This window comes from Halichoeres trimaculatus, unplaced genomic scaffold (genome assembly GCF_033239565.1).
Source record: "Halichoeres trimaculatus isolate MK-OKI-2021-1 unplaced genomic scaffold, fHalTri1.1 fHalTri1_scaffold_11, whole genome shotgun sequence".
Lineage (NCBI taxonomy): Eukaryota > Metazoa > Chordata > Actinopteri > Labriformes > Labridae > Halichoeres > Halichoeres trimaculatus.
In genome coordinates this window covers 7,086,664-7,113,322 of record NW_027437189.1, presented here as the reverse complement: position 1 = coordinate 7,113,322, position 26,659 = coordinate 7,086,664, and the positions used below count along the sequence as shown (strand labels likewise).

General features: G+C 38.7%; 3 protein-coding genes and 1 long non-coding RNA gene across 15 annotated transcripts in view; 3 read left to right on the top strand and 1 right to left on the bottom strand.

Annotated features, from left to right (window-relative positions):
- The first annotated feature begins 3,147 nt into the window (after positions 1 to 3,147).
- Positions 3,148 to 4,376, top strand: LOC141798730 (uncharacterized). 2 transcript variants are annotated; one of them, XR_012599189.1, is made up of 3 exons: positions 3,148 to 3,232; positions 4,008 to 4,159; positions 4,245 to 4,376. It is a non-coding gene; the product is annotated as an uncharacterized LOC141798730 (long non-coding RNA). The 2 variants fall into 2 exon arrangements; XR_012599190.1 differs by having other exon boundaries at positions 3,901 to 4,159.
- Positions 4,377 to 5,908: 1,532 nt separating this feature from the next.
- On the top strand, positions 5,909 to 17,328 carry tmem269 (transmembrane protein 269). 9 transcript variants are annotated; one of them, XM_074682279.1, is made up of 8 exons: positions 5,927 to 5,974; positions 7,321 to 7,371; positions 8,213 to 8,262; positions 11,294 to 11,441; positions 11,869 to 11,966; positions 15,146 to 15,289; positions 15,373 to 15,573; positions 15,673 to 17,328. In XM_074682279.1, exons 4-8 carry the CDS (start codon positions 11,401 to 11,403, stop codon positions 15,780 to 15,782), a joined length of 594 nt encoding a protein of 197 aa, XP_074538380.1. In that variant the 5' UTR covers positions 5,927 to 5,974; positions 7,321 to 7,371; positions 8,213 to 8,262; positions 11,294 to 11,400; the 3' UTR covers positions 15,783 to 17,328. The 9 variants fall into 9 exon arrangements, with proteins under 9 accessions (XP_074538374.1, XP_074538378.1, XP_074538375.1 ...); XM_074682281.1 differs by having other exon boundaries at positions 5,961 to 6,179; XM_074682277.1 differs by lacking the exon at positions 8,213 to 8,262 and having other exon boundaries at positions 5,918 to 5,974.
- Positions 17,329 to 19,329: 2,001 nt separating this feature from the next.
- Positions 19,330 to 21,781, bottom strand: LOC141798711 (tyrosine-protein kinase STYK1). Its single transcript, XM_074680516.1, is given in 8 exon segments — positions 19,330 to 19,560; positions 19,770 to 19,852; positions 19,946 to 19,977; positions 19,980 to 20,053; positions 20,055 to 20,115; positions 20,795 to 20,995; positions 21,102 to 21,245; positions 21,760 to 21,781. Coding segments are annotated over 8 exon segments (840 nt in total). The 3' UTR covers positions 19,330 to 19,337.
- A 1,597-nt stretch (positions 21,782 to 23,378) lies between these two features.
- magi3a (membrane associated guanylate kinase, WW and PDZ domain containing 3a) overlaps positions 23,379 to 26,659 on the top strand; it is a 205,659-nt gene continuing 202,378 nt past the window's right edge. For 2 of the 3 annotated variants that reach the window (XM_074681145.1, XM_074681146.1), the window contains exon 1: positions 23,379 to 24,651. In XM_074681145.1, coding sequence (XP_074537246.1) covers positions 24,345 to 24,651 — 307 coding nt within the window. In that variant the 5' untranslated portion in view covers positions 23,379 to 24,344. The remainder of the gene's footprint in view (positions 24,652 to 26,659) is intronic. The other variant, XM_074681144.1, reaches the window with a different exon arrangement.

Here is a 26,659-nt window from a genome sequence, read left to right as displayed (position 1 = left end):
AATCACGCTGGTCTAATCACAACAATCATCTTACTGTATTCATTCTCGTTTATGCTTCAGTGACATTCAATTTCTAAAGGAGTCTCCACGTGATTTAACATGCAAGATCATTATAGTTTCAGTAGTTTCCAAATCATGAGCATCTCACTGACCACAGTGGTGTGATTTGAGGACTCCTCCCTTGCATCCTGTCTGCAGAAGAGTAGTGGAAATTTTGTGTCCAACATGTTTAGTTAGAGCTTTATTACAGGCCTCAAAACCAAAGTGGCCTTCGACAAAATGTTGCAGATACTTTTGCATCCTGGGCTCCTGTGATGCAAGCGCCATCCTCTCTGACTGCATGTGTTGGTTTGGGTTTTAGAGACTTGTAAGGATAACAGTTTTTAGGGTGACAAACAAAAGGTAAGGTTTGTACTGTAGCTTTATGTTTCTGCTGAGAGCAGGGATGATCTTTTGTAACATTAGGCTCAGGAGTGGCTTTCAAACCACATCTCATGGACTCCCACTCATGTTGCTTTTTGCTGTGTTTCCACATTTCAGATTTAAGATATGTGGGGAAATGTCAGATGACTCACTCCAGCAGCGGCCGGCCGGTCGGCGTGGTCCGTTCCACTGATGTAGCACAGTGTGTTTCGCCAACTGGAGCTGGACTGTGCAGCTGTAGGAAACAGCTGTGACGAAGAGTGACGGCTCAGCCAAATAATAATGAGCTGTTTCCGCTCAGAGTGGAGGTCAACACCCTTAAACTTTTTTACATATTGAGTTATTCCAAAAGTAGAGAGCCTTTTAACTCTCAGTTCATGTACTGGTCTGTTGTGCACATTTATATTTTTTATCAAGTACATAAACAAAATCAAAGTATATCCAACAAAATTACATTTGGACTGTGCATAGGCTGCTGTGTGAAGCTAAAGCTCTGTATATTCTGCAGAAACCCAACTCTTATAGCTGATGTCTTTAAATGAATGTTTTTATCATGATGTGAAAATGTGAGTTCAACACATTAAAACACAAAGAATGCTGCATAAGTGACAAAAATGTGTGTAAAAACAGTTCAAACAGCAAAACAAGAAATAAAAGGGGGCTAAAAATGTTGTTGGCAGGTCAAAACAGATGTATAAACTTCATGAAAACAATCACTTTGGGCCAGTTGTTTAAAGAATTTAATCCAGATCAAAATGATCCAGATTTGGAAATCCCATTTCTTGCTATCCAGGATCAGGTTATCCGTCTCAGTTTTGTGCCGGTTTTTCAAAGCAACACTGGATTGGATCACACTGATCTGGATACTAAATTTTTAAGATTACCAAATCTGGATTAACAGTGCTCTAAATGGGACAACATATCATAATGTGGACTACCAGCTCTGTAAAGAACATCGGGTAGAGGAGCCAATATGGGGTCATTGTAGTTTTTTTTACTTTGAGAAAAAAACAAAAGTAACATAAGCATCCACTTCCATTTTTATTTTCTGTTATGACCCCTCATCTAAGCCACAACAAATAAATAACAAATGTTCATTAAAAAAAATACAAGTGGATATTTAGAAAAAGTCTTTTTCTCTGGTTTGCTACAGTTTGGTCGGCTTGAGAATCTGTGCTTCTGCTTTTTCAGTTTCTCTTTGTTTTTACTTTACTAAACTAAAAGGTTTTATTGGTATCCTAAGTTAACTTTATCTACTATATCACTGTAATAGTTAAACAAGTCAAGTGCAAAATACAAATAAAAATACCCACACTAAGTTGTAAAAATGTTGTATAATTTGACCAATTTAAAGTTTTACTACATTTTCTTCGTGAAATCCACCTTGAAATCCTACCCCCTGTTGGGATCAGAATAACCCTGTTTTTTTGTTTGTTTGTTTTTTAAATCAAAGTGATACAAATCCTACAGAAAAGTTCTGAACAACACAAAATGAAAGTTTAATCTAGATTAAAATGTGATCAAATCCAATTCTGAAATCCTTCTTTTCCTTTTGAACAACCCATTTTCAGAATTTAATCCAATCCGATAACCAAACTTTGATTATATCACCTTTGAGCAACTGGCCCTATAAAATCCAGATCCTGATCCTGAGCCTGATCCTGCCATAAAAAAAAATAATATTCCTTTCGAAGAAGCAGATTTGCTGATGTTTATGCAGTATGTAACACTGCAGAAAACTGACCACTTATCAACTGGTATCAAGAGACACCTGAGGGACAGGTGAGCTTTGATTTCATCAGTCTGTAATGATGGCACAAGTACGTTTGACCACACTAAGAAACTGATATTTTTTACATAAGTTACCAAAAGAAATAGAGCATTCCTAAGATATTTACTTTTCCAGTCAATAAGTATGTCAGTGGGAGCTGTTAACCCTCAGTAATTTTCACAGAATCAGATGCAGCGGTCTTTAAAAAGAGTTTGGATCCCCCTCCTCTAACCTCCTGAGACCTGAGCCTTTGTGTAGTGTGCATTTTCTATTTCTCCTTGCTATTTGGGATCAGTAAGACCTTACAGATATGATAACTAAACTCAGTCTTTGTACAGGAAGTGTTATACTTATTAGTGTTATTATTTAGTCATTAGTTTTAAGTGTTTCTGTACAGAAATACACCAGTTTCATTCAGAAAATCTGGATATTATTTATTGACTTTCTCTATTTTCCATGAGGAGCTGCAACAGGATGACGTGCAGATATCCCCACCAGATTTGTTTTGCTGAAACGGGTGTAATGTTTTAATATCACCACAGTATGTTGTGGGCAGTGTCCCCAAATGTGGCCATTAGGTCAAAGTTTTAAAAAATTAAGTTTTGTGGGTCTGAGAGGCAGGAATGTAATGTTTACATATGTGTACACACAGTCTCGGGAGGCTAAGGGGTTTTCGTTAAAGTTGTAGCAGGTCAAGAAAACAACGGAGCAGGTTTTCACTGGTTAATGTACGGTCAAAATGAAGGAGCCAGCAGCAAATGGAAAAAAAAAAGATAGAAGAACTTACTTGAACATGGTAAGTGGGGAAATACTCAATGATCCAACAACACAGGAGTGGAAACACAGAGGCTGAACACACAGCAGCTAACGAGCAACAGGTGTGGACAACAGGCACAGGTGAAACTAATCAAAGAGGAGGGAACCACACACAGGGGCAGGAAGTAAAACTAAACAAGACACACAACGGAGCAAGATCGACAAAATAAAACATGAAACACAAATGAAAAGACACAACAACATGGATCATAAATGGAAAAGGTAAGAAAGAGTTGGTGATAACCAACAACTATAACAGAATACAGACTGGAAGGAACCAAGTGGTGAAGCACAAATCTCTTCACACATAGACCCTTTAGTATCCTGGAAGTAGGAGAAGCCTGTTAAATATTGATTGTAACTTTATTCAGTAAAATAAATCCATGGTGAGCTCCTTCATTCAGAAGCCTCGATAAAGAATAAAGTGTTTTTATTTTTAACATGGTAAAGAGAAAAATTACACCTTTTGTGGCTCACTTGTAGATATAAATACAAGCCAATCAGAGCCCTCGACTCATCTGGGATTTCATCATGCGTCAGAGGATGATATATGTTGGATATTAAACAGGCATTTAATAACAGCAATGTAATGTGAAAAAAGTGAAGCTTTTCACCTTTTTCCAACTTTTTTTTTTTTTTTTTTGCATGTTTTTGTTTTACCTGATAGGCAAGCTTTTGTTGTGAAAATTCAGAGGCTTTAGATCTAAGACAAAGTTATAAAAGCACACTTCTAAAACAGAAGTTTATCCTTTTTTATAGACAGCATTTTTGAGCATTGAGCGCCCTCTGCTGGAGTCAAAGGGGCACATCTTTATACATGGATTTTCAATCCAAGTTTATTTTTGTAAAGGAGCCCAAAAAGTACTTATTCTTGGATCTGTTGATCTCAGACTGCGTTTTCAGACCCTGATGACCTCATAACTGGTTGCTTGGACCAATTAGATTGAAGAAGTATCTGAAGCAATTACCTCCCTTCACCACTCTTGTCCCACTACAGAGATGCTCTGTCTGGTACAGAAAAACTCTATTTTTCAAACCATACCCTCCTGCAAAAAGCTGATCAGGCATTTCCATACCTTTAAGGAGACATCACATCCACCACTGTCCAGCATCACTCAAGGCCTTGAATCAAGACCTTGAGTCCAATAAGTAAGTCAAACTTTTCTTCTTCTTTTTTCTTTTATATGTCTGTTTTTACTTAGATAATAACAACAAGTCCAAATATTTGTCTCAGTGTGTTTATTACAGCCTTTACAGCCTATAAGAAGGTCAGTGGAGAAGAATCAGGACGTCTGCTCTGAGTTAATGCAGGCTGTTGTCACATGAGGTTCCATTCTCTTTTACTCATTTTTTCATCATCATCAAAAAAAAGGTATTGTTTGAAGATTTTTAAGTTTTTGTTTATTTACTTTGTTTTTGCAATGGCATTAAATATGATAAATGTTTGATTTTGTGTTAGTTTAAAGAGAACTATTGCATCTTTTTATCAGTGGTCCTTATTCCACCACCTGACCTCTGTAATTTGAGCATTTTAAGTTGAGACAAAATCCAATGGGCTAATGTGAGTCGGACAGAAGGTCATGAAAACCACAATATGTATCACAAAGCATTCAGGTAATTAATGACATATCCTTTATCTTTCATTCTGACTGTATGTTTGACACATATACAAATAACGTGTACATACATAAAACTTCCTCTGTTACAATAGCTGTTGTAAACTGGATCAAACTGACATGTTCAGCTGAAGGTCTCCAGTTTACAGGGTCACTCTTTGAACTGTAACACCGGGAGCTGACAGAGACACATTCACACTATCAGGCTCAAAGAAAAAAATTGTTTAGGAGTTACTAAACCTAGTCAATCACAGCAGGGTGTCTTCTTATTGATAAAGGGAGGGAGAAACAAAAACACTGTGAGTGCCCCACAAATCAGAAACCCTGAGCTGCAGGCCTCGGTTTCCAAAGACCCTGACATCTGTAATGTACTTTTCATGGAGCAGGGATGTCTTTGGGACTATATCGATCACTTAAGAATTAAATTTTGACCCTAGTTCCAGCAGTTAAAATGCATGTAGTTATGGGGGGGAAGGTTCCTTACATTCAGCTCTGGTTACCTCATCTCTCCACTAGATGTCCTCAGACTTTCCCCACTCTCCAGGTTTTCAGCCTGGATCACCCAGTCAGTGACTCTTGGAACCAAACATAGCCAAATGTCACTTTATAAAATCCAAAGAGGAATAGTGCCAGATTAGCCTCAAATTAATGGATCAAATGTATGAACTGAAATGTGAAAACAGTCTTTAAAACAATAATAAAACACAATTAATTATTTTTTCTACTGTAGGTTAACAAAAATGTTTACATTTACAGTGAATATGTATAAATTTTAATTTTAAATTGTTTCCAGAGTGTCCGTTTGCATATGGTTACTTACTACTACCTACTACCTTTTCAAAATTAATTTCATACCCAATGCATGTTTGTATGAGCTCGTGTGGGCATATTAAGCCTTTTATTTTCAGAGTACTTATAAGGAGAACAATTAAAAGCAGTCTAATAAACAGAGAAAAGCTACTACGTTTTTGTTTAATAGCACAGGCTTTTGAATAATAATAATAATAATAATAATAATAATAATAATAATAATAATAATAATAATAATAATAATAATAATAATGATGATAATAATAATAATAATAATAATAATAATAATAATAATGATGATAATAATAATAATAATAATAATAATAATAATAATAATAATAATAATAATAATAACAATAATAATAATAATATTCGACATTGTATTATTAGACATAACAGGCAACCTAAAGGTGCCCACCAGGATAATTGGGGAAAAAAAAACTACAATCAATTGAGACGTCACATCCGGTGGAATATTCCAGCGGGTTTATCCTCTCTTTAAAAGGACGCGCTGAAGAGGCGGCTGTGAGGCTGACAGGTAATGGCTCTCATGTTCTGTTTGTGCCTTTTTACTGCGTAGAAACTTTACACACATGAGCTAGAAAACAAGAACAGGCTTCAACAATATCCGTGCGAGAAAGAAAAAAGATTTTTTTTGTTGCTGGAAGCTTGAGCAAGTGCGCGTTTTTACGTCTCCATCACTGGAATTATCTAGAAACTGTAGTCTTTGGAGGTCCCATCAGGTAAGATGAGACGCACTTCATGGGTATGTGGTTCATATATGTCCAGATCAATCATCAAAACGTAATGTAGACGGAGAAATGTTACTATTTCGCATTTTTCTGAGGTTGTGACGCAGTTTTACACTTTCTCTTACCTCTTTTAAAAACCTTGGATGCTTGTAACCTTTTCTTATTCACAAGTTCAATACTATTTATTTATTTATCATTATTATTATTATTATGTCTGAGGTGATGTTGTGTTTTGGGACACAGAGAGAGAAGGGGGCTGGTGCTGATGAGAGAGTATTGTGCATTCAGCCTCCTGCTGTGTAGCTTTAAAGACTGAACCAACAAGTGGTTTCGGAGGCAGAGAAAACAACACTGTTAAAAAAAAATCTGTGCTTAAGTATTTGAGCTTGAGTTGCTATAATATCGGTCACAACACCACTTGTAAGGTCCATTCAGCTGTAAAATAGATTTTATTCTTATTCCAATTAACTGATGTCAAAAAAAATAAAAATTGAAAATAAATAAATAATAATAATAATAATAATAAAAAAAATTCAATGAGGAGTGTAAAAGTAACAACATTTTGTTGTTTAAGTTAAGCTAAAACTCTTTGAAAGGGTATTATGAGGCAAAGAACGCCCCCATTTTTTAGTAACTTTATAAAATGAATAAATATATCAACATTATCATGTGTTACTTTTATTTTTATTTTTTTTAAATGTGCAAAGGAATTTCTCATATTGGGAATCGATTGGATTAAAAAGTGATAAACAACCCCTCTACATGAATTGAAGTTACAAAATAAATACTAAAAGAGAAAACAAAAACAGTTAGTGAAAGAAAAAATTAACTGTTATTTTAGTACACAATATTATTTGGTTCACTTAAAAAAAGTTTGCTGTAAATTTTCAGTATTTTCATTTTAAGTATTAGTACTTTATTTTTTTCCTCACACAATCCTTTGCTGTTTACAGTAATATGCAGAAAAAGACCTTTCCCTGTCAGTTACTAAAGGTGTAAAAGTAAAAAACTGTGAAGATTAAGAAAAAAAAGAAAAAAAAGTTGATGAATATAGTAAAACGACAACGTGACAGTTAATCATGACACACAAGTAAAATTTTGAATCCTAACAATATTTTTCTTTTTCTTGCAGCTACTGTTAGTGAACCAGAGAAAATCATGATCCTTCTCAGCTCCTCTTCTGGTAGGTTTTTGTTTCTCAATCTCATCTCATTATCTGGATTAGGGTACTCCTAAAAAGCTGCGGGGGCCAGAGATAAGAGCTGAGGTCTGTTGGCATCTTATTGGGCTGAAGTAGTCATGTTGAGAGAATTGGATTTGAGAAGAATAATAGTGATTATTTGATCATTTTTCACAATGTGCTGTTAGTGCAGATAAAGCACAGGCGTAAGGTACATCAGTGTCTAAAATATTATTTAATTTGTTAAGTTAACTTTAATAAACAGTAAAACTTTCATTGAAAGTATAAAAGTAAGATTAATTGACCACAGCAGGATTAAATGGTTTTTTTTTGCAGCTGTTTACCCATCACACATGTTAGTTACATCTAAACAGTTTGACTTTTTCAGTCATTGTTTTCAGTGGACACCACATGTAGCACAAAACATTGCAGGGTGTTACATAAGAAGGGCCCTCCCATCATGCCTTGCACTTAGGCAGCATCCAGAATTAGTGACCTGCTTAAAACTGACAGTGTGTCCAGCTCTGGCTTTAAACACTTTTTTTTTTTTTTTAAATCTGAGGCTGGACTATAAAGTGGTTTGACTATTGATCTGCTACCCCACAGACTTTGCGTTTGCTTTACTTTACCATTCACTTTAATGAAAGCAATCACATCACAGTACTCATGAGTAAAAAGGGCAGAGTGTAATCTGTGTTTTCTTATGTAAGTGTATCAGAAAGTAATTTGAATGCCAGGTTGTAACGTGTCAAAGGCCATGAAGAGAAATCAAAAGCATGCTGTCAAGTGAACCTGTAAGTTGTTGTTGGCTTTCTGCTGTGTCTCATGCGCTGTTTTCTTTCAGATGAAGAGTCTCTTGAACTCGCCTGGCTTTGGAATCACAGGAAGTTCAGGGTGAAAAAAAAAACACTTTGAGAGTTGCTCTGCTGCAACATTTAAAGCAATATATGACTTTTTGCAGGTCGTTTTCTGTGCATTCTTTCTTGGACAGTACTATGACTTGAGAGTAACTAATAATGAAAAAAGGAGGCAGACAGAATACAAAGATGTCTTTGTTTGGCTTCATTAAAAAACATCACAGCAGACGTGTGGGGGTAGACGCAGTGTTTGGGTGCAGCGAGGCCGAGTCAGCAGTCGTTGCATTTTGCTGAGTAAGATTCAGCTTTTATGTTTCACATTTGTCTTTAAAAAGTAACCAAAGTACTAATTTACTATGACTCATAGAAATGTGAGAACATTTCTCAAATAAGTCAAAACTACTTTCATCAGACATCAGTGTATTTTGAAATAGTCTCTAAACAAGAGAACTGGGGGGGAGATTCATTTAATGCCAACGTCTCCATTAAGGCCGAGGCTACAGCGGCATTTATAGATCTGCACAGTTAGAGTGCTGCTGTGTTTAACAGGCTAATTGATCTCACGTCTGGTATGTGTCAATGCAGTAGGTCCAGCTCACTCTCACTATAGCCACTGGTGTTTGTGTTAGTCCCCTATAGCTGCCTCCCCACATCAGTATTTGTGTTTACGTCCCCCCCTGGAGTGCTAACACTTCACAAACATCTTTTCACACTGTCTTTCTTCTTATATGTACGATTATTACTATTATTATTAGTCATTTTTACTGCATGCTATTGTGGCTGTTTTTTTACATAACAGCTAAAATTTTAGTAACATGGTTGTAGATGATACTGTAATGCTGCAAAGTAAGGCACTCTATGATTTTGCATGCTGTGGGCTGCACACCTGTGACTGAATCATGCATGAACAGTATCAATGCATTTTAGTGATCTGAAAGTGGATGAATGTATCATAAGGCCGGACTCGGTCCAAAAAAAACAAACATCTTGGTGAGTGATACTTTTTTTACACAAGATGTAGGGGGAAGAATAATTATATCCTTAGACTGTATCAATGATATCAAAGAAAGTATTCAAACACATGTCCCTCACTTCGGATTCCTTTGACTTTTTAATGACTTATTACAGTTGAGATGAGTGTTTTTCGACCAGAAGGTCCAGGAACTTTTCAGTCTGGGTGAAACATTCCCTGGAACTACATTGTCGTTTGTCTGCGTTTAGGACCGCAGACCCAGGTAGATTACTCAAAACAGGCTAAAGATGTATGGCGACGCATTGAAAACAGTTGTGCTACACGGCCTGTCCAGTAGGTGGCAGTAATGGGAGTAATAAAAAGAATAGAGCTTCTTCAGCAGTCCAGTCTCTGTCTCCTGTATCCTGTCTGCTCACAGCAGGTGAAGTTCTTCCAATGTGGCGTTCATGTCCTGTGTTAGTCTGTTAGCCACGTCTGTAAGTAGCATGATGCTACTCTGCCTTCTGCTATTCCCTCTATTGAAGTAACGACCCACTCCAAATGCAAAGATGATGAAAAAGAGATTAAAAAATCACAAGAAACGGACAAAGAAGACAGGACTGCCACAACAGGTTGGACAGGTTGGCGCCTGGTAGAGATAGAATGATATTGACTTTTCTGGGCTGATACCAACACCGATTATTTGTAGTCAAGGAGGCCAATAACTGATATTTGAAGCCGATATTAATTTGCAGTCAAAGTGCAAATATTGGTGTCAAAATCTTGAACAATACAAACTCCAACACTTAACTTCATTCAAATAACTTTAAGCATGAGTTTGTTAAATGGCTCCCAGGCTCAGCAGCAAGTTTTATAAAGTTAAATCAAAACTTAAAAAAAAAAATAGCTCAAGTTTTCTACAGTAAATAAAGTTTCCAAAGTTTCAATGTAACTGTAGTAACTGTGATAACTGCACTGCTGATTGGCTGTTTTCCAAGCCATGGCTCTGCTTGTAACCAATCAGATGGTACTGTGGGTGGGACAGTGCTGGGGACTGAGTAGTGACTGCAGACAGAGCTGAAACAACGCAGTTTTAAATTTGTTTCTTATCAGCCGTCGGATTAAAAAAAAGGCCGATGCCGATATGCCTTAAAATGCCAAATATCGGCCCTGATAATCGGCCTGGCTGGTAATCGGTCTATCCCTAGCGCCTAGCAAAAGATGGTAACCATAGACCAAAGTGACGCAATCTAAGGCGATGGATTGTTGGCGTCATCACCAGACTCTGCTGTTACAGTTTTTGGATCGTACTGTACTGCGTATCCAATCAGTTTGTTGAATCATACCCAATAAGGAAAGAAAAGTGAAACCAAAATGCTTGACTTCTTCTTTAAAGAAGAAGTCAGGTTTTAAAAGCCAATGAAGAGACAAACTAGGATCTGAAGGAACGGGTAATGTTCTTATCTGCCAGTTGACTCATGATCTTCACATAAACTTTGTTGTTTCGGACCACCAACTCTTATTTTGGGGGGTTATTTTTTGGGCTTTTTTGTCTTTATTCAGAGGGGAAGGAACAGTGGATAGAGCAGGAAACATGGCAAGAGTGAGGAAAGAGGCCACAGGTTGGATTCGAACCCTGGCCGCCCAGGCAAGGGCGAACCTCACTCACTCCTGGGCGTCGTCAAAAATGGGTAGCAGGGTCTTGTCCCCTCTTGTCGACCCTTCTGTCAAATTTGTTGTGCTCTATTGATCGATAATCAGTAGCCAAAATACACACTGACGAAATAAACACCCCCCAAGGTTCCTGAACACTTGGAAAGTACTTCCCATCAGAAAGGGGTAGTACTAGCTTCAAGTGAAATGCATGTAGTTCCAGGGGAAAGTTCCTGTGGTCGAAAAAACACCTTTTGACTTCTTCCCTCTCACGCATCTTACTTTTGATTCAGACTGACTGAGATAAAATCAGTTAACTCTTTCCATTCATCAAAAAATACCTGTTGGTTTGATCCCCCTATCATAGCAGGGATGTAGCATTTAGCTTAAAGGCCTTAAACCACCTCAGAGGTGACGAATCTAACACAAATGTCTACTAACTGCTCCTGTTGTCTGGTCTCAGGTCTTTTCCAGTGCACCAACAAGCTCTTTCTGAGTGATCAGGCCACAGGACTCCAGATCAAGGAGTTTGCACGTAAAAATGCTGCTAATGCTCTGTCGGTCGCCAACATGGTCATGGGCATGGCTTCCATTCTCAGCAGTCTTAATGGGTAAGTGAACGTGCCATTGTCGGATTTTAATATCGGCTCGTTTTGTTTTGGTGATCATGGTTGGCTTGTTGCGGTAAAAAGAAAGCAGAAATGTGTTAGAGACAAATCAGAAATCAGAAAAAGCTCTGACCTAAAAGTAACACAGCCATACTTTAACCTGGCATGGTAAACATTTATTAACGTGTTGAATGAAACACTTCTGTGAGTTTGTAGCTATGGAAGTGTCACTCCCTTCCTCATAGTTACCATTCTTTACTTATAGTGCAGACTACAGGTTTAGACAGCTGAACTGATGCTTTTCTGTTGGAGAATAACAAATCCAACCAGTTTTTTTTATTGTGAATAGGGGGAAAACATCTACTATCTCCTCCTTGAGACGTGTCGTTGTCATTTGATCACTAACCCAAACACTGAACTGTTTGTCCAGACACCATCATGCTGCGTGCTGGCTGGTCCTGATTGGCTACCTGCTGGATTTGGCAGATGGAGCAGTTGCCAGGCGACTTGATGCCTGCTCTGCACTGGGTAAGTGGACTGTTGTGGTCGATAGCTCTTACCACGGATAAACCTCAACAGGGCTGTTGGCAGGGGCCTGCAGCACAGGGCTTTGTCTGGACTTTCTAATTTGGCCACTCGGTGTCAGAAACAAAGGGAACCAGTGAAAAGAAACGGCAGCTGAAAGACTCAGGGTAGTCTTACAGAGACTTCATCCATTTTTTATGTTATGTTATTTGAGATTTGACCAATCAGTGTCTTTCTTTTGTGTATGTAAGGACTCTGGAAGTTGTAATGTTCAGGATTGTGAATGCTTTTCAACCTGTTACAAAAGCATTTTAACTATTCGCTCAAGAGTCCTGTAAACGTAATGGATGGAAAGAAGAATGAGGGATTGGTTTAAATCCAAAAACTAATTCTTCCATCCAATTATGAACAGATACATGGTAGCTACTCGGCTAATTACAACCTACTCCAGCATAGCCTGTAATTTGTTAATCGTAGTAGGAACAGCCTCGGTTGTTGAACGTCAATTCAGGGGAACTGCGAGGACTAATCTGTAATTAGTAGTGTTTTTTTTTTCAGGATAAAGCTCAATTTCCCATAAACACCCTCACCCACTGCCGTAAAGACGCAACTCTTACTAAGGTGTGCATTTGTTTTGGAAGAAAGTGAATAGAAATTGGATAAAGTATTGATTTGTAGATGTGCCCCTAACGTTAGGAAAGATATGCCTTCAATAAAAAGTCTAAAAACCTTGAATATCCAACACCAATTGTAACACAACTCTTCAGCTAGCTAAAGTAAGTAAGTCTGCACCCAGCTGCTGTAAAAACTCTTCTGGTAGTAAAGTTAACATTTTTCCAGGAAGCCCAAAATAGCTAGCAGGTGCTTCCCAATACATCACTGGCTGCACATTTCAGGGCCTTTTGTGTCCTGCTGCGCTTTTTTCTGCATGACTATGCAGGTGAATGTTGTTGTGTCCGCCTCCCCACGTATTTTTGTCAAATGAACAACCACTTTCTGATTAAGCAGCCTAATTCCACAGGATCACGCTCCAATTGTCTTTTTTATCCCATCGCTCTGGGTTCTCGGCATATCTGAAATTGCTAAAATTGTTGACCCTGGGCTGTGGAATTCCACCTCGTCCTCATCCGCTGAAAACATGCTACGTGTTCCTGAGGGATAAAGGCACGAGACAGCAGAGAATGTTGTTGATGGAATAGGCTGACACTGAAATTTCCACTTGGAGATTTTTTTTGCGCTTACACAGTGCTGTCACATGTCGGCAACACTCTCTGGTGGAGAGATGATAACATATCTACTCTTACCCTGATAGAATGTAAACTCACAGCCAAGTCCCCGGGGTACTAAAATTAATCTAATAATAGTAAGTAAATACTTGTTATGCAATACCAGATCATGAAACAAGAGCTATGACCTCTAATCAAACTAGTCTGCAGATTACAAAAATGATCCACCTGTAAATGAGGGTAGTACAGATGGGGTGGCAACACAGGACACAGGAGCAGCAACTCCCATGACAGTCTAAGCCTGTAGCCGTGAAAACTAAAGGCTGATCCAAGGAAAAGCTTGAGCTAGCTTTAAGTTCTCTTTAAAAGTAAAGTTTTAAACAAAGACTTAAAAGGGAGTTTGTGGATATCAAGACAGGGGTTCCCCAAACCTGACTATGCCAACGCTCCTAATACAGCATTTGCTTCTGGCTGGGAACCCCCCTTGAAAACTAACAGACAATGCTTCAAATTATGTAAAGAAATGTCAACTTTAATAATGTTTTTTTCAAACTTTAAATCACTTTTCAATAATTATTACATTTTTTATAGTAGAAAATTATTGACAAACAAAAGCCAGACTCGCACAGATAGGTTGTTGCAGAAGGGAAAAGGTATTTCAGGGTTCTATCAGCCAATATAAGATACTCCTTTTTTACATGTAGCCAGTAGTAAGACAGGGGAAGAGCCTAAAAATTCTGTTCAGTTTTTTAGATAGCTTAAAAACAGGCGCAAACCACCAGGTTGACACAGATCATGACATTGTAATGCCGAAGTTGCAGCTGTCACATGAGGTACAATTGGAAACATATGAACCTGGCACTCTACATTTTGTACATTCAGGACAAATGGTTATGAAAAAAACAGCTAAATATAACTATTAAAAAATAAATAAATAAATAACCAGATTCTCTTTTTTCCTTTCCCTCCAATTTTCTGAATAATAATAACAACAACAATAATACATTTTATTTGTAAAGCACTTTTTATCCAATGATCTCAAAGTGGCGTGGGTTCTCTCCAGGTACTCCGGCTTCCTCCCACAGTCCAGAATGCTCATCAGGTTAATTTGTCACTCTAAATTGTCCTTAGGTGTGAGTGTGTGTGTGAATGGTTGTCTGTCTATGTGTCAGCCCTGTGATTGACTGGCTACCAGTCCAGGGTGTACCCCGCCTCTCACCTAATGACAGCTGGGATAGGCTCCAGCCGCAACCCTGAACAGGATAAGCGGTTCAGAAATTAAATGAATGAATGAATGATCTCAAAGTGCAACAGAGTAAAGCAAGATTAAAAACAAAACAAGATTACAAACAAGTTAAATGCTTTTAGAGAAAGCTTTAGAAAGAAAGGTTTTCCACATGTGAGGAGCAGCTGAGCTAAAGGCCTGATCACCCATTGTACAAAGTTTAGTCCTGGGGGGCAGAAGGAGGAAGTTGTTACCTGAGCAGACGTGATGAGGTTTGTGGTGTGAAGAGTTCTTTTAGGTATGAGGGGGCTTTTTCAAAGGATGCATTGATGAGTTAGAAAGGAGATTTTGTATAGAATCCTGAATGAGACCAGAAGCCAGTGTAGGGAGTGAAGAATGGGTGTGATGTGGTCATACTTCTGTACCCTCATCAGGATCCTAGCCGGCGCTGTTTTGGATGTATTGAAGTTTTTGGAGGCTTTTGCTAGGAGTCCCGATGAGGAGTGCACTGCAGTAGTCCAGCCTTCAGAGGACCCCCTTGTGCTCCCTAGCAGCCCCCACTTTGAAAACCACTGGACTGGAGTATACTGACCCCACCTCCCATAGTATTTTGGAAGACTTGTGTGCAACAACGAGCTCGCATGATTTTTCATCAAGCAACCTTAATAATGATTTGCCTGATGTTTAGAGATTACTTAGTGAGAATACAGCATCTTTTTTTCTATTCACAGGTGCAAAGCTGGATGATTTTGCTGACTTTACAACTTTTGGAATCGCCACGTCTTTGCTCCTGAGGACGTCCAACCTGCTGGATAACATTTTGTGCATGTGTTATGTCCTGTCTGTGTTCGTTCGCCTCTGCTTCTTCTCAAGTGGTGAGTCCCAAACCGCAGAGTTTTCTCATCTTGTTGTTTGAACCTTAAATTCACTTCACTTCTTTTTTTATTGGCTCCTTCAGGCATCCCGTTCATGTACCGCGGCCTGCCCTGCATCTACTCCTCAGCCATCCTGGCCAGTGCCTCTCTGCTGTCTGGGGGGAACCTGGTTTTGCTGCGGGTCATCGCAGTGGCCATGATTCTCTTCATGATCAGTCAGAACTTTTACCCTCATGACCGAGTGTTGGAGTCCCAGGCCTGGAAGAAAGTAGTTTATGCTGGAGGTAAATCCTGTTCGGTTTGTATCAGTGTTAAGTGTTAACTGTTAATTGAATCATCGGCTTGAAAGAGTTGTTTTATTTTGATGTTTTTTCTTCTTCCAGGAGTCATCATGGTGTTCTGTTCATCCTTTCCTCCTGCATGTGTGTATTACCTACTGTGGTCCGTCTCCTACATCTTGTTCCCAACATCCCTTTGGAGCAGTAAAGTTTAAGAGGGGTGCTGGAAAGGCTTTTCTCAGGCCCATCAAGTCCATCCAGATGAACTGAGGCCTCAGACTGTTGCTGCTCCTCACTGGGATGGAAGATCCAAGCTGAACATGCTCATACTCCAGGGAAATGCTGATAGAGTTAGAGTAAGAAATGAGAGGTGCTTTCATCGTCATTAAGGATTAACCTCCATGCACTCTTTTGTCTCTGTCCCATTTTCACTGAAGATAGCACCTGGTTGGTTGGAAATATCTCATCAGGTTTATCTCCTGTGTAATCTCATGTTTTTAGTATTAATCCAATCTCACGTTGATGTCATGGGGCAGCATGTTCTCACAAAGTGAGGGTAGCAATCTCCTACAAAATAATGCATGGACTCTGTCTCTAATTTGGGTTTTAATATTTCATTTAGCAATCAGACACAAAAATTTGAATTGTCATTTTAGTTTGAGTCTGACTGTTTGCAGTTAAGGCCTTGAATCTTTGACTGTACAACAGGATTTGATTGCGTTATACTCAGCATTACATTTCCCTGTTGCTTATGTTCCATGTTAGGTCAGGATGTTAGCTGCTTCACAATCTATTGTTGTTCCACTTGGTGGGAGTTATAACTCCTGTAGGAGGAATTCAAATGAGATACATCAAATCCTGGACGTGACTGCTGTTATTTGAGTATCAGTTTGAATGTTTGCTTTCAAATAAGCTAAACTGAAAGTCAAATTCTGGCTTCTGTAAATAAGGGACTTTTGATTTGTTCAGCTTTTGAGCCTATTACCTTTTTACTACGATGTCCAAGAAATTATTTAATAGATTGTCATAGATCTTCTATGTTTGATTTTATTCAGTCATTCAATGTGTTTGCCTCTGTTTTAGGAGGCGTTGCAGCGAGACTAGTAGGATAACAAGATTATATTCTTTTACTCTCACTTCACAGTTGGTGAAACCTGTGATTGAGGTGCAATCAAATGCATCATGAGTAGATGTCCTAAATAGCACTGGACCACATTCTTTCTTCACTAACATTTTTTGCCACCTTAGTGTGTTGTATAGAAGTCATTGTTGGTCTTTCAACAGTACTTGTTTAGCAGCATTGAAACTAAAAAACGACGCAAATTGAGAAGGTTAAAGAGTGTTATTGCACTGAATTTTGGCCAGTATTCTTTTTTATAGACCAGACTTTATGGCATCACTCATCTCATGTGATAATGTTTATTTTATGCAAAAATCTGCACTCTCTTTAAGCAATAACTCAGCGTTTGGAGTTATGACTCATCTTGATGAGTATCCCTCTGATAAAGATTCAAACCAACTGTTCTGTGCATTTGAGCTTATGAAAATCTACAGCACAAAGTGCGCTTCAGGATTGAACATAAATGTACTTTAGTCCATTCAATTATGAATTTAGCTTCCCTGTTTGGTTGTTGGTTTGAGAAGTCTGAATGCAAAGAGTATTACAGGTATAAACACTAAGCTACACCCAAGGATCAAGATATGTTAACATATTAGAGAATAAAAACAGTTTTGCTAATAAGTCTCTACTTTTTGACAATAAAGAGGTAATAATGAAACAAGCAGGGTTCTGTGTCATTTTTGTCAAACTTATCAACAATGATGATATTTGAAAAACCTCTGTAGTAGCAGCAAGAATACAAGAAGCTCAAACTCATGAGAGCTCTGTGATACTTGCTCATCGTCCGTTAGACTTGAAGCAAGCTGGTTGATGTAGTATACACTGACTACAAGGCTCAAAAATTGTATTTATTGAATTTTGTTTTCTTTATAAGCTTTTTGTTTGTTTCTATGTAAGGTGTTACCCAGAAGTTAGCTTAAAAAGTGTATACAAGATGACCTTCCACTGAACACTTGCTAGCTCACTCTTTGCCCAGCCAAGTTAACTAGCTTGAGACTGTTAGCTTGGAAGCTAAATTCCTTGGTTGTTTTTAGTTACTTTTTTTCCCTACAAATATTGCTAGTCAAAATGTATCTCCTCTAATAGAAATTGAGAAAATGTAATTTAAATATCGCATTTTCTCCTGGTAAAAAAAATAAAGTAAAATAATTCACACAGGTAGGGTCAGATTTAAGAAACATGCTTACCTCAGTCTGGAATGCTAGAAACTGGAAAATCTGATTTTGGGGTATGGTGAAGACTGTCAGACCACATTTAATGTAAATTTTGTGATTCAAATGTCATCTAGAGCTCAGTTTGAAGTTAACAAATTTAGGATTTTAAAAAGAATACAAACGCGGTGGTGACATTCACGATAAGATGTCCAAAAGTTACAGGTTTTATAGAAATTTTATTTAGCATTTGTTGTTCTGGTTGTTTTTTTGTGCCTGAATTTTGTGTATGATTATTTAAAATGTAAATTCAGCCAACACTGCAATCTTAATTTGCAAGACCCCTTCTGTTTCCAGATACTATCGGCAAAATTTCTTTGATATGTGACTTCAAATGCAATAGTTACACTTCATTTTCTCGATAGATACCGGGAGCATTTTTCACGACAGGAAGTTCTCAGACCTCCATTGCCTACAACTCCGTGTTGACGGCTTTTTGTAATCTTGAGATGGCCTTATATATAGGTAAACTGTGATTTAAAAAGTTGAAAAAACACCCTGAAGGATGGACCTAGCCTCCCCTCCTGTCTTTAGCTAACTTAGCTTTAGCTTGCCGTTAGAGAGAAATCAGAGGGTTTACGGCATCTAGTGGTTGGATTGTAGAATACAACCAAGTGACAACAAACCCTCTTTAACCCTTTAAGCACAAAGGAAGACCAGTGCTGAATGAAAACCCAAGGAAAACGTTAAAAAAAAAACTGCTTTAGACGTAGTTTCTCTAGCACGGAACGGTGGCTAACGTAGCGATATGAGTGAGCATGGCGGACTTAATTACTGGATACACAGAGCCCGTTTCGACGTAAGTTCAAAATTATACTATCTATGGATATTTTGCAAATGAAACAACGTGTTTTGATTATCATTACTAGCCTTAATCTGTACATTGACTCCATGAAATAACACACTTTGGCTAAAAAGACACAACAGTGACATTCAAAGTCTTGCAAAAATATAAGACGTGTTTCTGATTTTGCGTTGTTGTAAACGTTGAAGGAGAAACTTCAGGCTAACTCTATAAAACATCAGGGACTGTACGATTTTTTAATTCTAAGTAGGTTTATTAATGAAAAGGAGGTAATTTGCAAAGGCCCTCTACAGTTCTGTGGTCTCTTGGACAGATGATAAGGAGGGGAACCTAAGATAAAAACAGAGTACTATGAATAGTAGAAGAAAACAAGCATCAACAAAAACGTTACCCATAAAGTGATATAGATAAGGGTTTCTTAAATTATCGGTACTTGAGAAAATAGTCTAGCAATATCCAAGGTTATCATTTCATACAGTAAATATTACCAACGACCTACCAAGGAAAAGGAAATGTGACTCAAATGAGAAAACATTAAAAACATGTTGGTATTAAGTCATAAAAGGTTTTACATTGTTAACTAAGACATTCTTTTTGTTCTTCCTGTTTTGCTTTCCCAGCCATAACTCTGGCCTTACACGTTGCTCATGTTGATGCCCAGCTGCATCATGATTCTCTCTGGAGCCTCCCATGTGAGAGGTACTTCTGTTGCCCTCTACCCAATTCCTGAATCTATTCTGCGCCCTTCAAATGCCACGCCCAGCCTCGATACCCGAGCTGAGAGGCCGGGGCCAATTAAGATGTTCCTGGCAGCAACATCACCGTGCACCAGCCTGTGCTCAGACATCAGGTAGTCCTGAGGGAGGGAAGGAGAGGAGAGCCAATTACATCCAAACAAATCAATCTGTGGCTGAAATTCTCATTTGGATTCCAGAGAAGGAATACTTTTCCCTACAGTACACAAGTTTATGACCTCTGTTTGTACAAAGAATATTTCAGGTATAACATGGCATCTTAAATGTACTCAAATATTTGAAATTCTTAGTGTGGAAAAAAAGGACTTTTCAAATCAGACGCAATCTGCTTTGCAATCAGACACACTGACCTCTCAGAGAAGTTCAGGGATGGATCCAGACTCTTTGATTCCCTCTAGAGGGAGAAATGCTGCCTTTGTTATTGCACTTAATCTTGCACCCTTGCATCATCAAATAGAGGTTGAATTAAACCTCGAAGAGTGGTTATGTTTCTTAGAGTCCAGAGGAAATGAAGGAGGTGTGGGCCTCTAAAACCAGACACCGGGGTAGGCTTTTGGTTTGGCAGTAAAACATTTGCACCCCACTCTTATGTTTATACAGTTTTGTTGAAGACCATCTAGTTTGTGAGCGCCTTAGTTTGGGACTGGTTGAGTCCATCTGTGTGGAGTTTAGGAAAGGCCAAATAGACAATTTATAATGGGCAAATAAAACTCTTGGAAAACATCAATGTGAGGTTCAAAGTTCAAGACGAAACTTTTCCAAGACTGATGTTACTTCTCAATCTCTAAGGACATAAACACAGAGATACTGTCAGTACACTATAACAGAATTTTAATGATAATTTTAACAATATTTTACTACAAAATCTGCAGTAACTTCCAAGAAAAGTACTTTGCTGCCTGTGTTTCACTGTAAAATTTACAGCAACCTTACTATAGTGCAGTTTTTTTTTATTATGATTAATATTTTTTTTATTTTTTGTATTTTTTTTTAACCTTTTTTTTAAATCAATTAATTACTTTAATTAAAGAGGAAATATTACACAATAGAAATAATAATCATTGAAAATTAATTGAGATGCAGTACCAAATAGTTTTCAGTCTAAGCTTAAATTATCTCACTGAATTCTTAACTTCTTTTAAAGTTTGATCCTTTTACAAAATATATCCCACAGGCTTTTGAAACAGTAACAGAGCAAGTAAGGAAACTTTTGTGTTTTTATTAATTATACCAAACTATAATGTGTGTTTTGCCCCTCTCCCCCTGAAAACACTTTTTTTTTCTGATGACCTCCTTTTCCTATGGCTGCACTCATTCTGACACATCCACTCAGTACCGTGGAGGGACTTCACCACCACAGCAGAAGAGGCCCCGTCTCTCTATTTCAGCAGACCTTTACAAATGGGGCCGAAGTGGCCTGTATGCCAAAACACCAGCCCCTCGAGAACACACTCCCCTGGGATTTCCCAGGGCAACAAAGCTGCTTGGATTTTTGGAGCACGTACAGAAGCAGCAGACAGGGACACACTCTGCTGACCTGATAACAACACAAGAAATGATGCTGCCACAGAAAAATCTTTAGTTGAAAAAAAAGTCTCTAAAGTTCAAGCCCACATTGGATGTATTCTTATTCCAACTCGTACTGTTTGTGAAATGAGCCGAGGCACTCTGTTGTCTTTGTTGGCTCTCACGCAGACTGCAGAAAATCAAAACCACCACCAGAGCTGTGCTCAGAGCCAACAGATAGAGGATGCTAATCACAGCAAGAGGACTAGACGACTCCTCAGCTGAAGAAAGGAATCAGAGTCAGAAAACTAACAAGGAGAATACAATCACAAAAACTTCTTTTTAAGTTATTTTCAGGTCTTTTTATGTCTTTGATGGGATTTGAAAGGCCAGTGTTTTCTACTACTACTACTACACCTTTTCTGTGTCTACTTGTTCTCCATCTTTTCTTGTATTTCACATGTTCCACATTCTTAGCTTTTTTAAACCATTTTTAACAATTTATTTTTATATTTCTCCTGTTTAAACCTTTAGCTTCAGCATTTCAACACATTTGCTGCAAGGAAATGCAAGTTATGTCCAGTTTTTGATGCTTTCCTACTGACCTCTGCTGCCACCATGTTCAGGAGAGCATGTATTTCCAATTATAAAGGGGAAAAACAACAACCAAGCTGGTTTTGGAAAATGTCTTCAGCTGTGTCAGTCTGTCTGCCTGTGGGGACGCTGACCGCAGAGCTGAGCCAGAGTAGACTGGATGTTAGTTATTAACAAACCACCAACAGATGTCACACTCACATCTCCCTCTGTCTTTACACATGATTTGAATATGACCTGTTAGTGCTTTGCCACTGATTAATAATAATAATAATAATAATAATAATAATAATAATAATAATAATAATAATAAAAACAATAATAAAAAAACAACAATGAAAATTATAACAAACTAATAAGACAAATAAATAAATAAAAAGAAAAAATAATAGAATAAATAAATAAATAAATAAATAAATGATAATAAAATAATTTATGTAGCACTTTTCAAAACAAGTATCAAAGTGCTTCACAATGAACAGTAAAAATAAGTTAAAATGAACAGCAAGCAGTAAAAAGCAAAAACAATTAGGAGAAGCAGCCAAGCAATAAAATAATAATGATAATAATAATGATAATAATAATAATAATAATAATAATAATAATAATAATAATAATAATAATAATAATAATAATAAAATAAATAATAAGAAAAAATATAATGAAATTGACAAATAAATAATAATAAAAAAATAATCAAAATAATTAAATAAAAAATGATAATGAAATTATTTATGTAGCACTTTTCAAAACAAGTACCAAAGTGCTTCACAATGAACGGTGAAAATAAGTTAACATGAACAGCAGGCAGTTAAAAAAACAAACAATAAAAACAATTAGGACAAGCAGCCAAGCAATAAATAAATCAATAGCATAACCTATAAAATCAAGATAAAGTAAGATAAAAAACTAAGATATAATTACGAAATAAAAGCTTTACTGTAAAAACAGGTCTTCAGTAATGAAATAAAACAAGGGACTGATTGTGCAAATCTGATCTCCTCTGTTAGGCTGTTCCAGAGTCTAGGAGCTCTTATGGAGAAAACTATCTCTCTTGGTCTTAAATCTAGACCTTGGAACAACCAATAAGGAACTGCCAGAGGATCTCAGACTGTGTGAGTACATATGGTGTTAAAAGCTCGGAAATATAGAGAGGTGCAAGACCATGCTGGACCTTAAATGTAATTAAAGAATCTTAAAATCAACCCTAAAAGCAACAGGCAGCCAATGTGGGTTGTCTAAAACCTACATTGGCTGAATCATATTTTAAATGAAGCTGTTAGTACATTGCTGGAGAATCTGGCTCCATCAATTAGTTGAGTTTAAATCAAAAGCAGTTTATTTCACAGAAAGTGAAATGCTTAAGGACACGTTGTGTCTTCTTGAAACCAATAAGAATTGATGTAAATGTGGGTAAATGTTCTGATGCTTCTTTCCACGCCGACCACAAGGGGGCGGAATCACGCAAGAAATCGCCTCGAGCAAGTCGCCTTCCCCTGAGTGCAGAGAAGGTTGTGGTCATCCCAGCGGATTCGATAGGGCCGAAAACTTCTCAATGAAGCTCGGAATAAAGAAATACGCTGCTCATGATCGAAGACAGAACACTTAACAACTTTAAAAACCTTGACTGAAACTGCTACAAACTTTGAATAAACAGTTTATACGTGACATTTGCAGTCCCGCTCTCTGCCGGAACTCCGCCTTGTTCAATACACCATGGAAACAAAATCCAGCGCTTCCCAAGCACAGAAGACCCGCCCTTTTGTGATCCACTACTGGCTCGTTTAAGAGACTCTAGGACCAGCCTCCGTTCTCTGATTGGACACACTCTGTGGCAATCAGGAAGGCAACACGGAAAAAGATTTGAAGGAAAAAAAAAAGTTCTTGGAGTGAAGCCTAATCGGATCACGACTGTATCATACTGCTGCGTAGTTTGGGGCAGAAATAAAATCCCCACAGTGCCTCCGGAGAAGCAGGGAGGGAGCGCAGAGCGCGTAACGGAGAACCAGACACCGGGGTAGAGTTCTGTGAGGAAGGGATCGGAAAACAGCCTGGTTGAGAGGAGGACCAGGTATGTTTTTCCGTTTCCAAGGACTGCTCTGCTGATGTCACTACGGAGAGAGGTGGGCACGAGACGAGGACAGGTGCGCAGAGTAAAGTTGCCTCTCGGGAAGGCTTGGATGCAGAGCTGTCACTGAGCGGAGGAATACAGAACAGTGGGTTCATCTAATTTCACAGTTGGAAATCACGTTTTTGAAGTTTTCCCCGCGCTGTCAAACTCTTTCCTGAGCAGTGTTTTCTCTTCTGTTGGATTCTATGAAGTCTGAAGTGGGATATCCTTACAGAAGTGAGGTGCGTAAAACCGCGGGGCTCACAGGATCTGCCCTGCTCTGTTGTTCACGGCTTTGACGTTTTGAAGGACGCTGCTGCTGCTGTTTCTGAAGTCCACATTACTGTGAACTGGGGTGTGGGATCGAGACGCCCCAGCATCAGAAGCACCACTTTCTCGCTCCAATGCGACACTGACGCAGCTGATCTCGCATCCCGGTCGTACACAGGTGATGCTCGGCTGATTGAATGGAAGGATTGATCGTAAACTGAGGGAGTTTGATCTGAAATAACAGGCTTGATTTTTCTCTGGAATGGAATACAACACAAGAAAGCTGTTTCAACTTCTATAATCTGCGATGATTTCCCCGTGCGTCACTGCGTCTTAAGATCACAGGCAAGGTTGAAGGACACTCGTTCTTGGACTTTCTATTTGAGGTGCACGAGATTAACCAACAATGTCCAAGACCCTGAAGAAGAAGAAGCACTGGTCCGCTAAAGTCCAGGAGTGCACCATATCGTGGGGTGGCTCTGGGGAGCTGATCACGGTGGTGGAGGTACGAGGCGGCGCGGAGCTGGGAGAGTTCCCTTACATCGGACACATAGTTTCGGAGGCGCTGGTTTGTCACGCCGGAAGGTATCCCTGCAGCGGGGACGTGCTGCTGGAGGTGAACGGCACTCCTGTGAGCGGACTCACCAACCGGGACACTCTGGCTGTGGTCCGGCACTTTCGGGAGCCTGTCCGCCTGAAGTCTGTGAAACCAGGTGTGTGTAAAAAAAACATCACCCCTCCTTTTCCACACCACACTTCACTCACTCAGTCAGACCTGTCATGTGTGCAAAGTGCTTTAAAACCTGAAGATTGAAATGCATGGGACAGGTGGTCAGGTAGCTTGAACATATGAGAGGGTCTTGAGGGTACAGCTGAGCCCCTGTGCAGCAGTATCTTAAAGAATCACTTGTGTGTGTGTGTGTGTTAATTAATACTCAAAAGTACCCATGAGGTGGTTGTAGTATTTTCATCATGCTTGGGTGCATCCAGGTTGTTTATCTCCTTGCTCCCTCCCTCAGTCCCATGCACACACACAACACTCACTGCTTTTTGCTGCAGCAGTGCAATCCTGCCAAACAACATATGTGAGATGCTTGTGTTCAGGCACACTTTCCCCCAGCGCACAGATGTGCACACACTGCAAAATAAGCGATGACCTGTCATTATGCCTGCAGCTATTTCACTAAAGTGGTTCTGTAATCTTCTTGCATTCTGCACTTGTGTTGCCTGTTCCTGGGAAAGGTGCACACACTGCTTCAGTTTTCTTGTATTTATGTGTTCAGACACTAAGCTAAAAGTAAAATGATTAGATTTATGTCTCTGTGCTGTAAACATATTGACAGTCAGGCTCTGCCAGGCATGTGGGACAGAATGGGCGTGTGTTTGTGTGGATGGATAGATTTGATAGCCGCCGTGCTGACTGTAGTGCTTTGCAAACACTTAGCAGGGATTTGTTAATGGCTGCCTCGCCGGCTTAGGCGGTGTCAGTCTGCTTGCTGCAGTTGAGGTGAGTCCAAGTGTAATTGAATCAATTAGGTCCATATCATCAAATCCTGGAGATGCTGTGCCAGTCTGGTGACACACTTTGACACCCTGACTGTCTGGCACTCCTGATCCACAGTGGTGGTGTTGGTTTATTTGGCTAGGGATTTTGGTGCTGGTACTTAAAGGGTTACCTGTTGATCAGAGATAAAGTTAGAATAAGAAACAGCCACTTGAATACCGAATTTGTCCTTTGTTTGACGCCAAAGATTAACATTGATGGCTCATAATAATTAACCGTTTGTCTCTTTAACTCTAAAACTAACTTTGAGACAGGTACGTAATCGTTTGCTTAAAGTGAAGAAAACAAAACAGAAATCAACAGCAAGGGATATACATCCCTTTACCCAAGATTTTTGCAACATGTATCAAATTACAGCTGCCTCAGTTAGAATTTTGTACTTTGTTGAATCCACAGAATGTAGATAATTTGAACATTAAAGAGAGGGTATTATGCTTTCCCATTTTTTAAACATGGGTAGAAAATAGCAATGCTAGATGTTCATACCAAACGTGTGCAAATTTTCAAACCGCTAGATTCTTGTATGTTGGTAGAAATCCCTGAATATGTCTGCAAACTGTTCAGAACAGTTTGATCTAAAAAATTTAAAGATAGACCAATATCGATTTTTTAGGGACGATACCGGTACCAATAATCAGTAGTCAAGGAAGCCGATATTTTGGGCCGATATCCAAGACTTAACTGTGTTTACACGCCTTTAAGCATATGTTCATTAAACAGCTCCCAGGCTCAGCAGCTATCTGATAAAGTTAAATGAAAAGTTGGAAAAAAGAAATAACTCCCTAAAATGTTTTACAGTAAGTCAAGTTTTCAAAAAAAAAAAAAATGTCTCAGCGTGTCACCAATCAGATAGTACTGTCCTTATCGGCTGCCAGGTTTAAAACAAAGGCTGATGCCAATATGCTTCAAAATGCTAATTATTAGCGCTGATATTTGGCCTAATCCTAAAAAAATGTATGAAATATTCATGAGACTTGCTGAAATGATGAGGTCATCCCATACGGATCTCCTAACTGGTTAATGACGTGCTAGCAGAGTGGACCTCAAACACCAAGGTCTGCCCATATCTCTGCCTCAGGCCTCCAGAGGGCTGGCCAATCAGAAGGAAGGGGGTCTGTGAAGTGGGGAGTCTTAAAGAGACCGCATCACTTTATTGT

Bases quoted from the DNA above. Each gene is read 5' to 3' on its own strand.
- tmem269 (XM_074682273.1), top strand. From the start codon at position 11,260: ATGTCTACTAACTGCTCCTGTTGTCTGGTCTCAGGTCTTTTCCAGTGC. The intron at 11,967-15,145 runs GTAAGTGGACTG...TTCTATTCACAG, and splicing joins TGATGCCTGCTCTGCACTGG to GTGCAAAGCTGGATGATTTT. The intron at 15,574-15,672 runs GTAAATCCTGTT...TTCTTCTTCCAG, and splicing joins GAAAGTAGTTTATGCTGGAG to GAGTCATCATGGTGTTCTGT.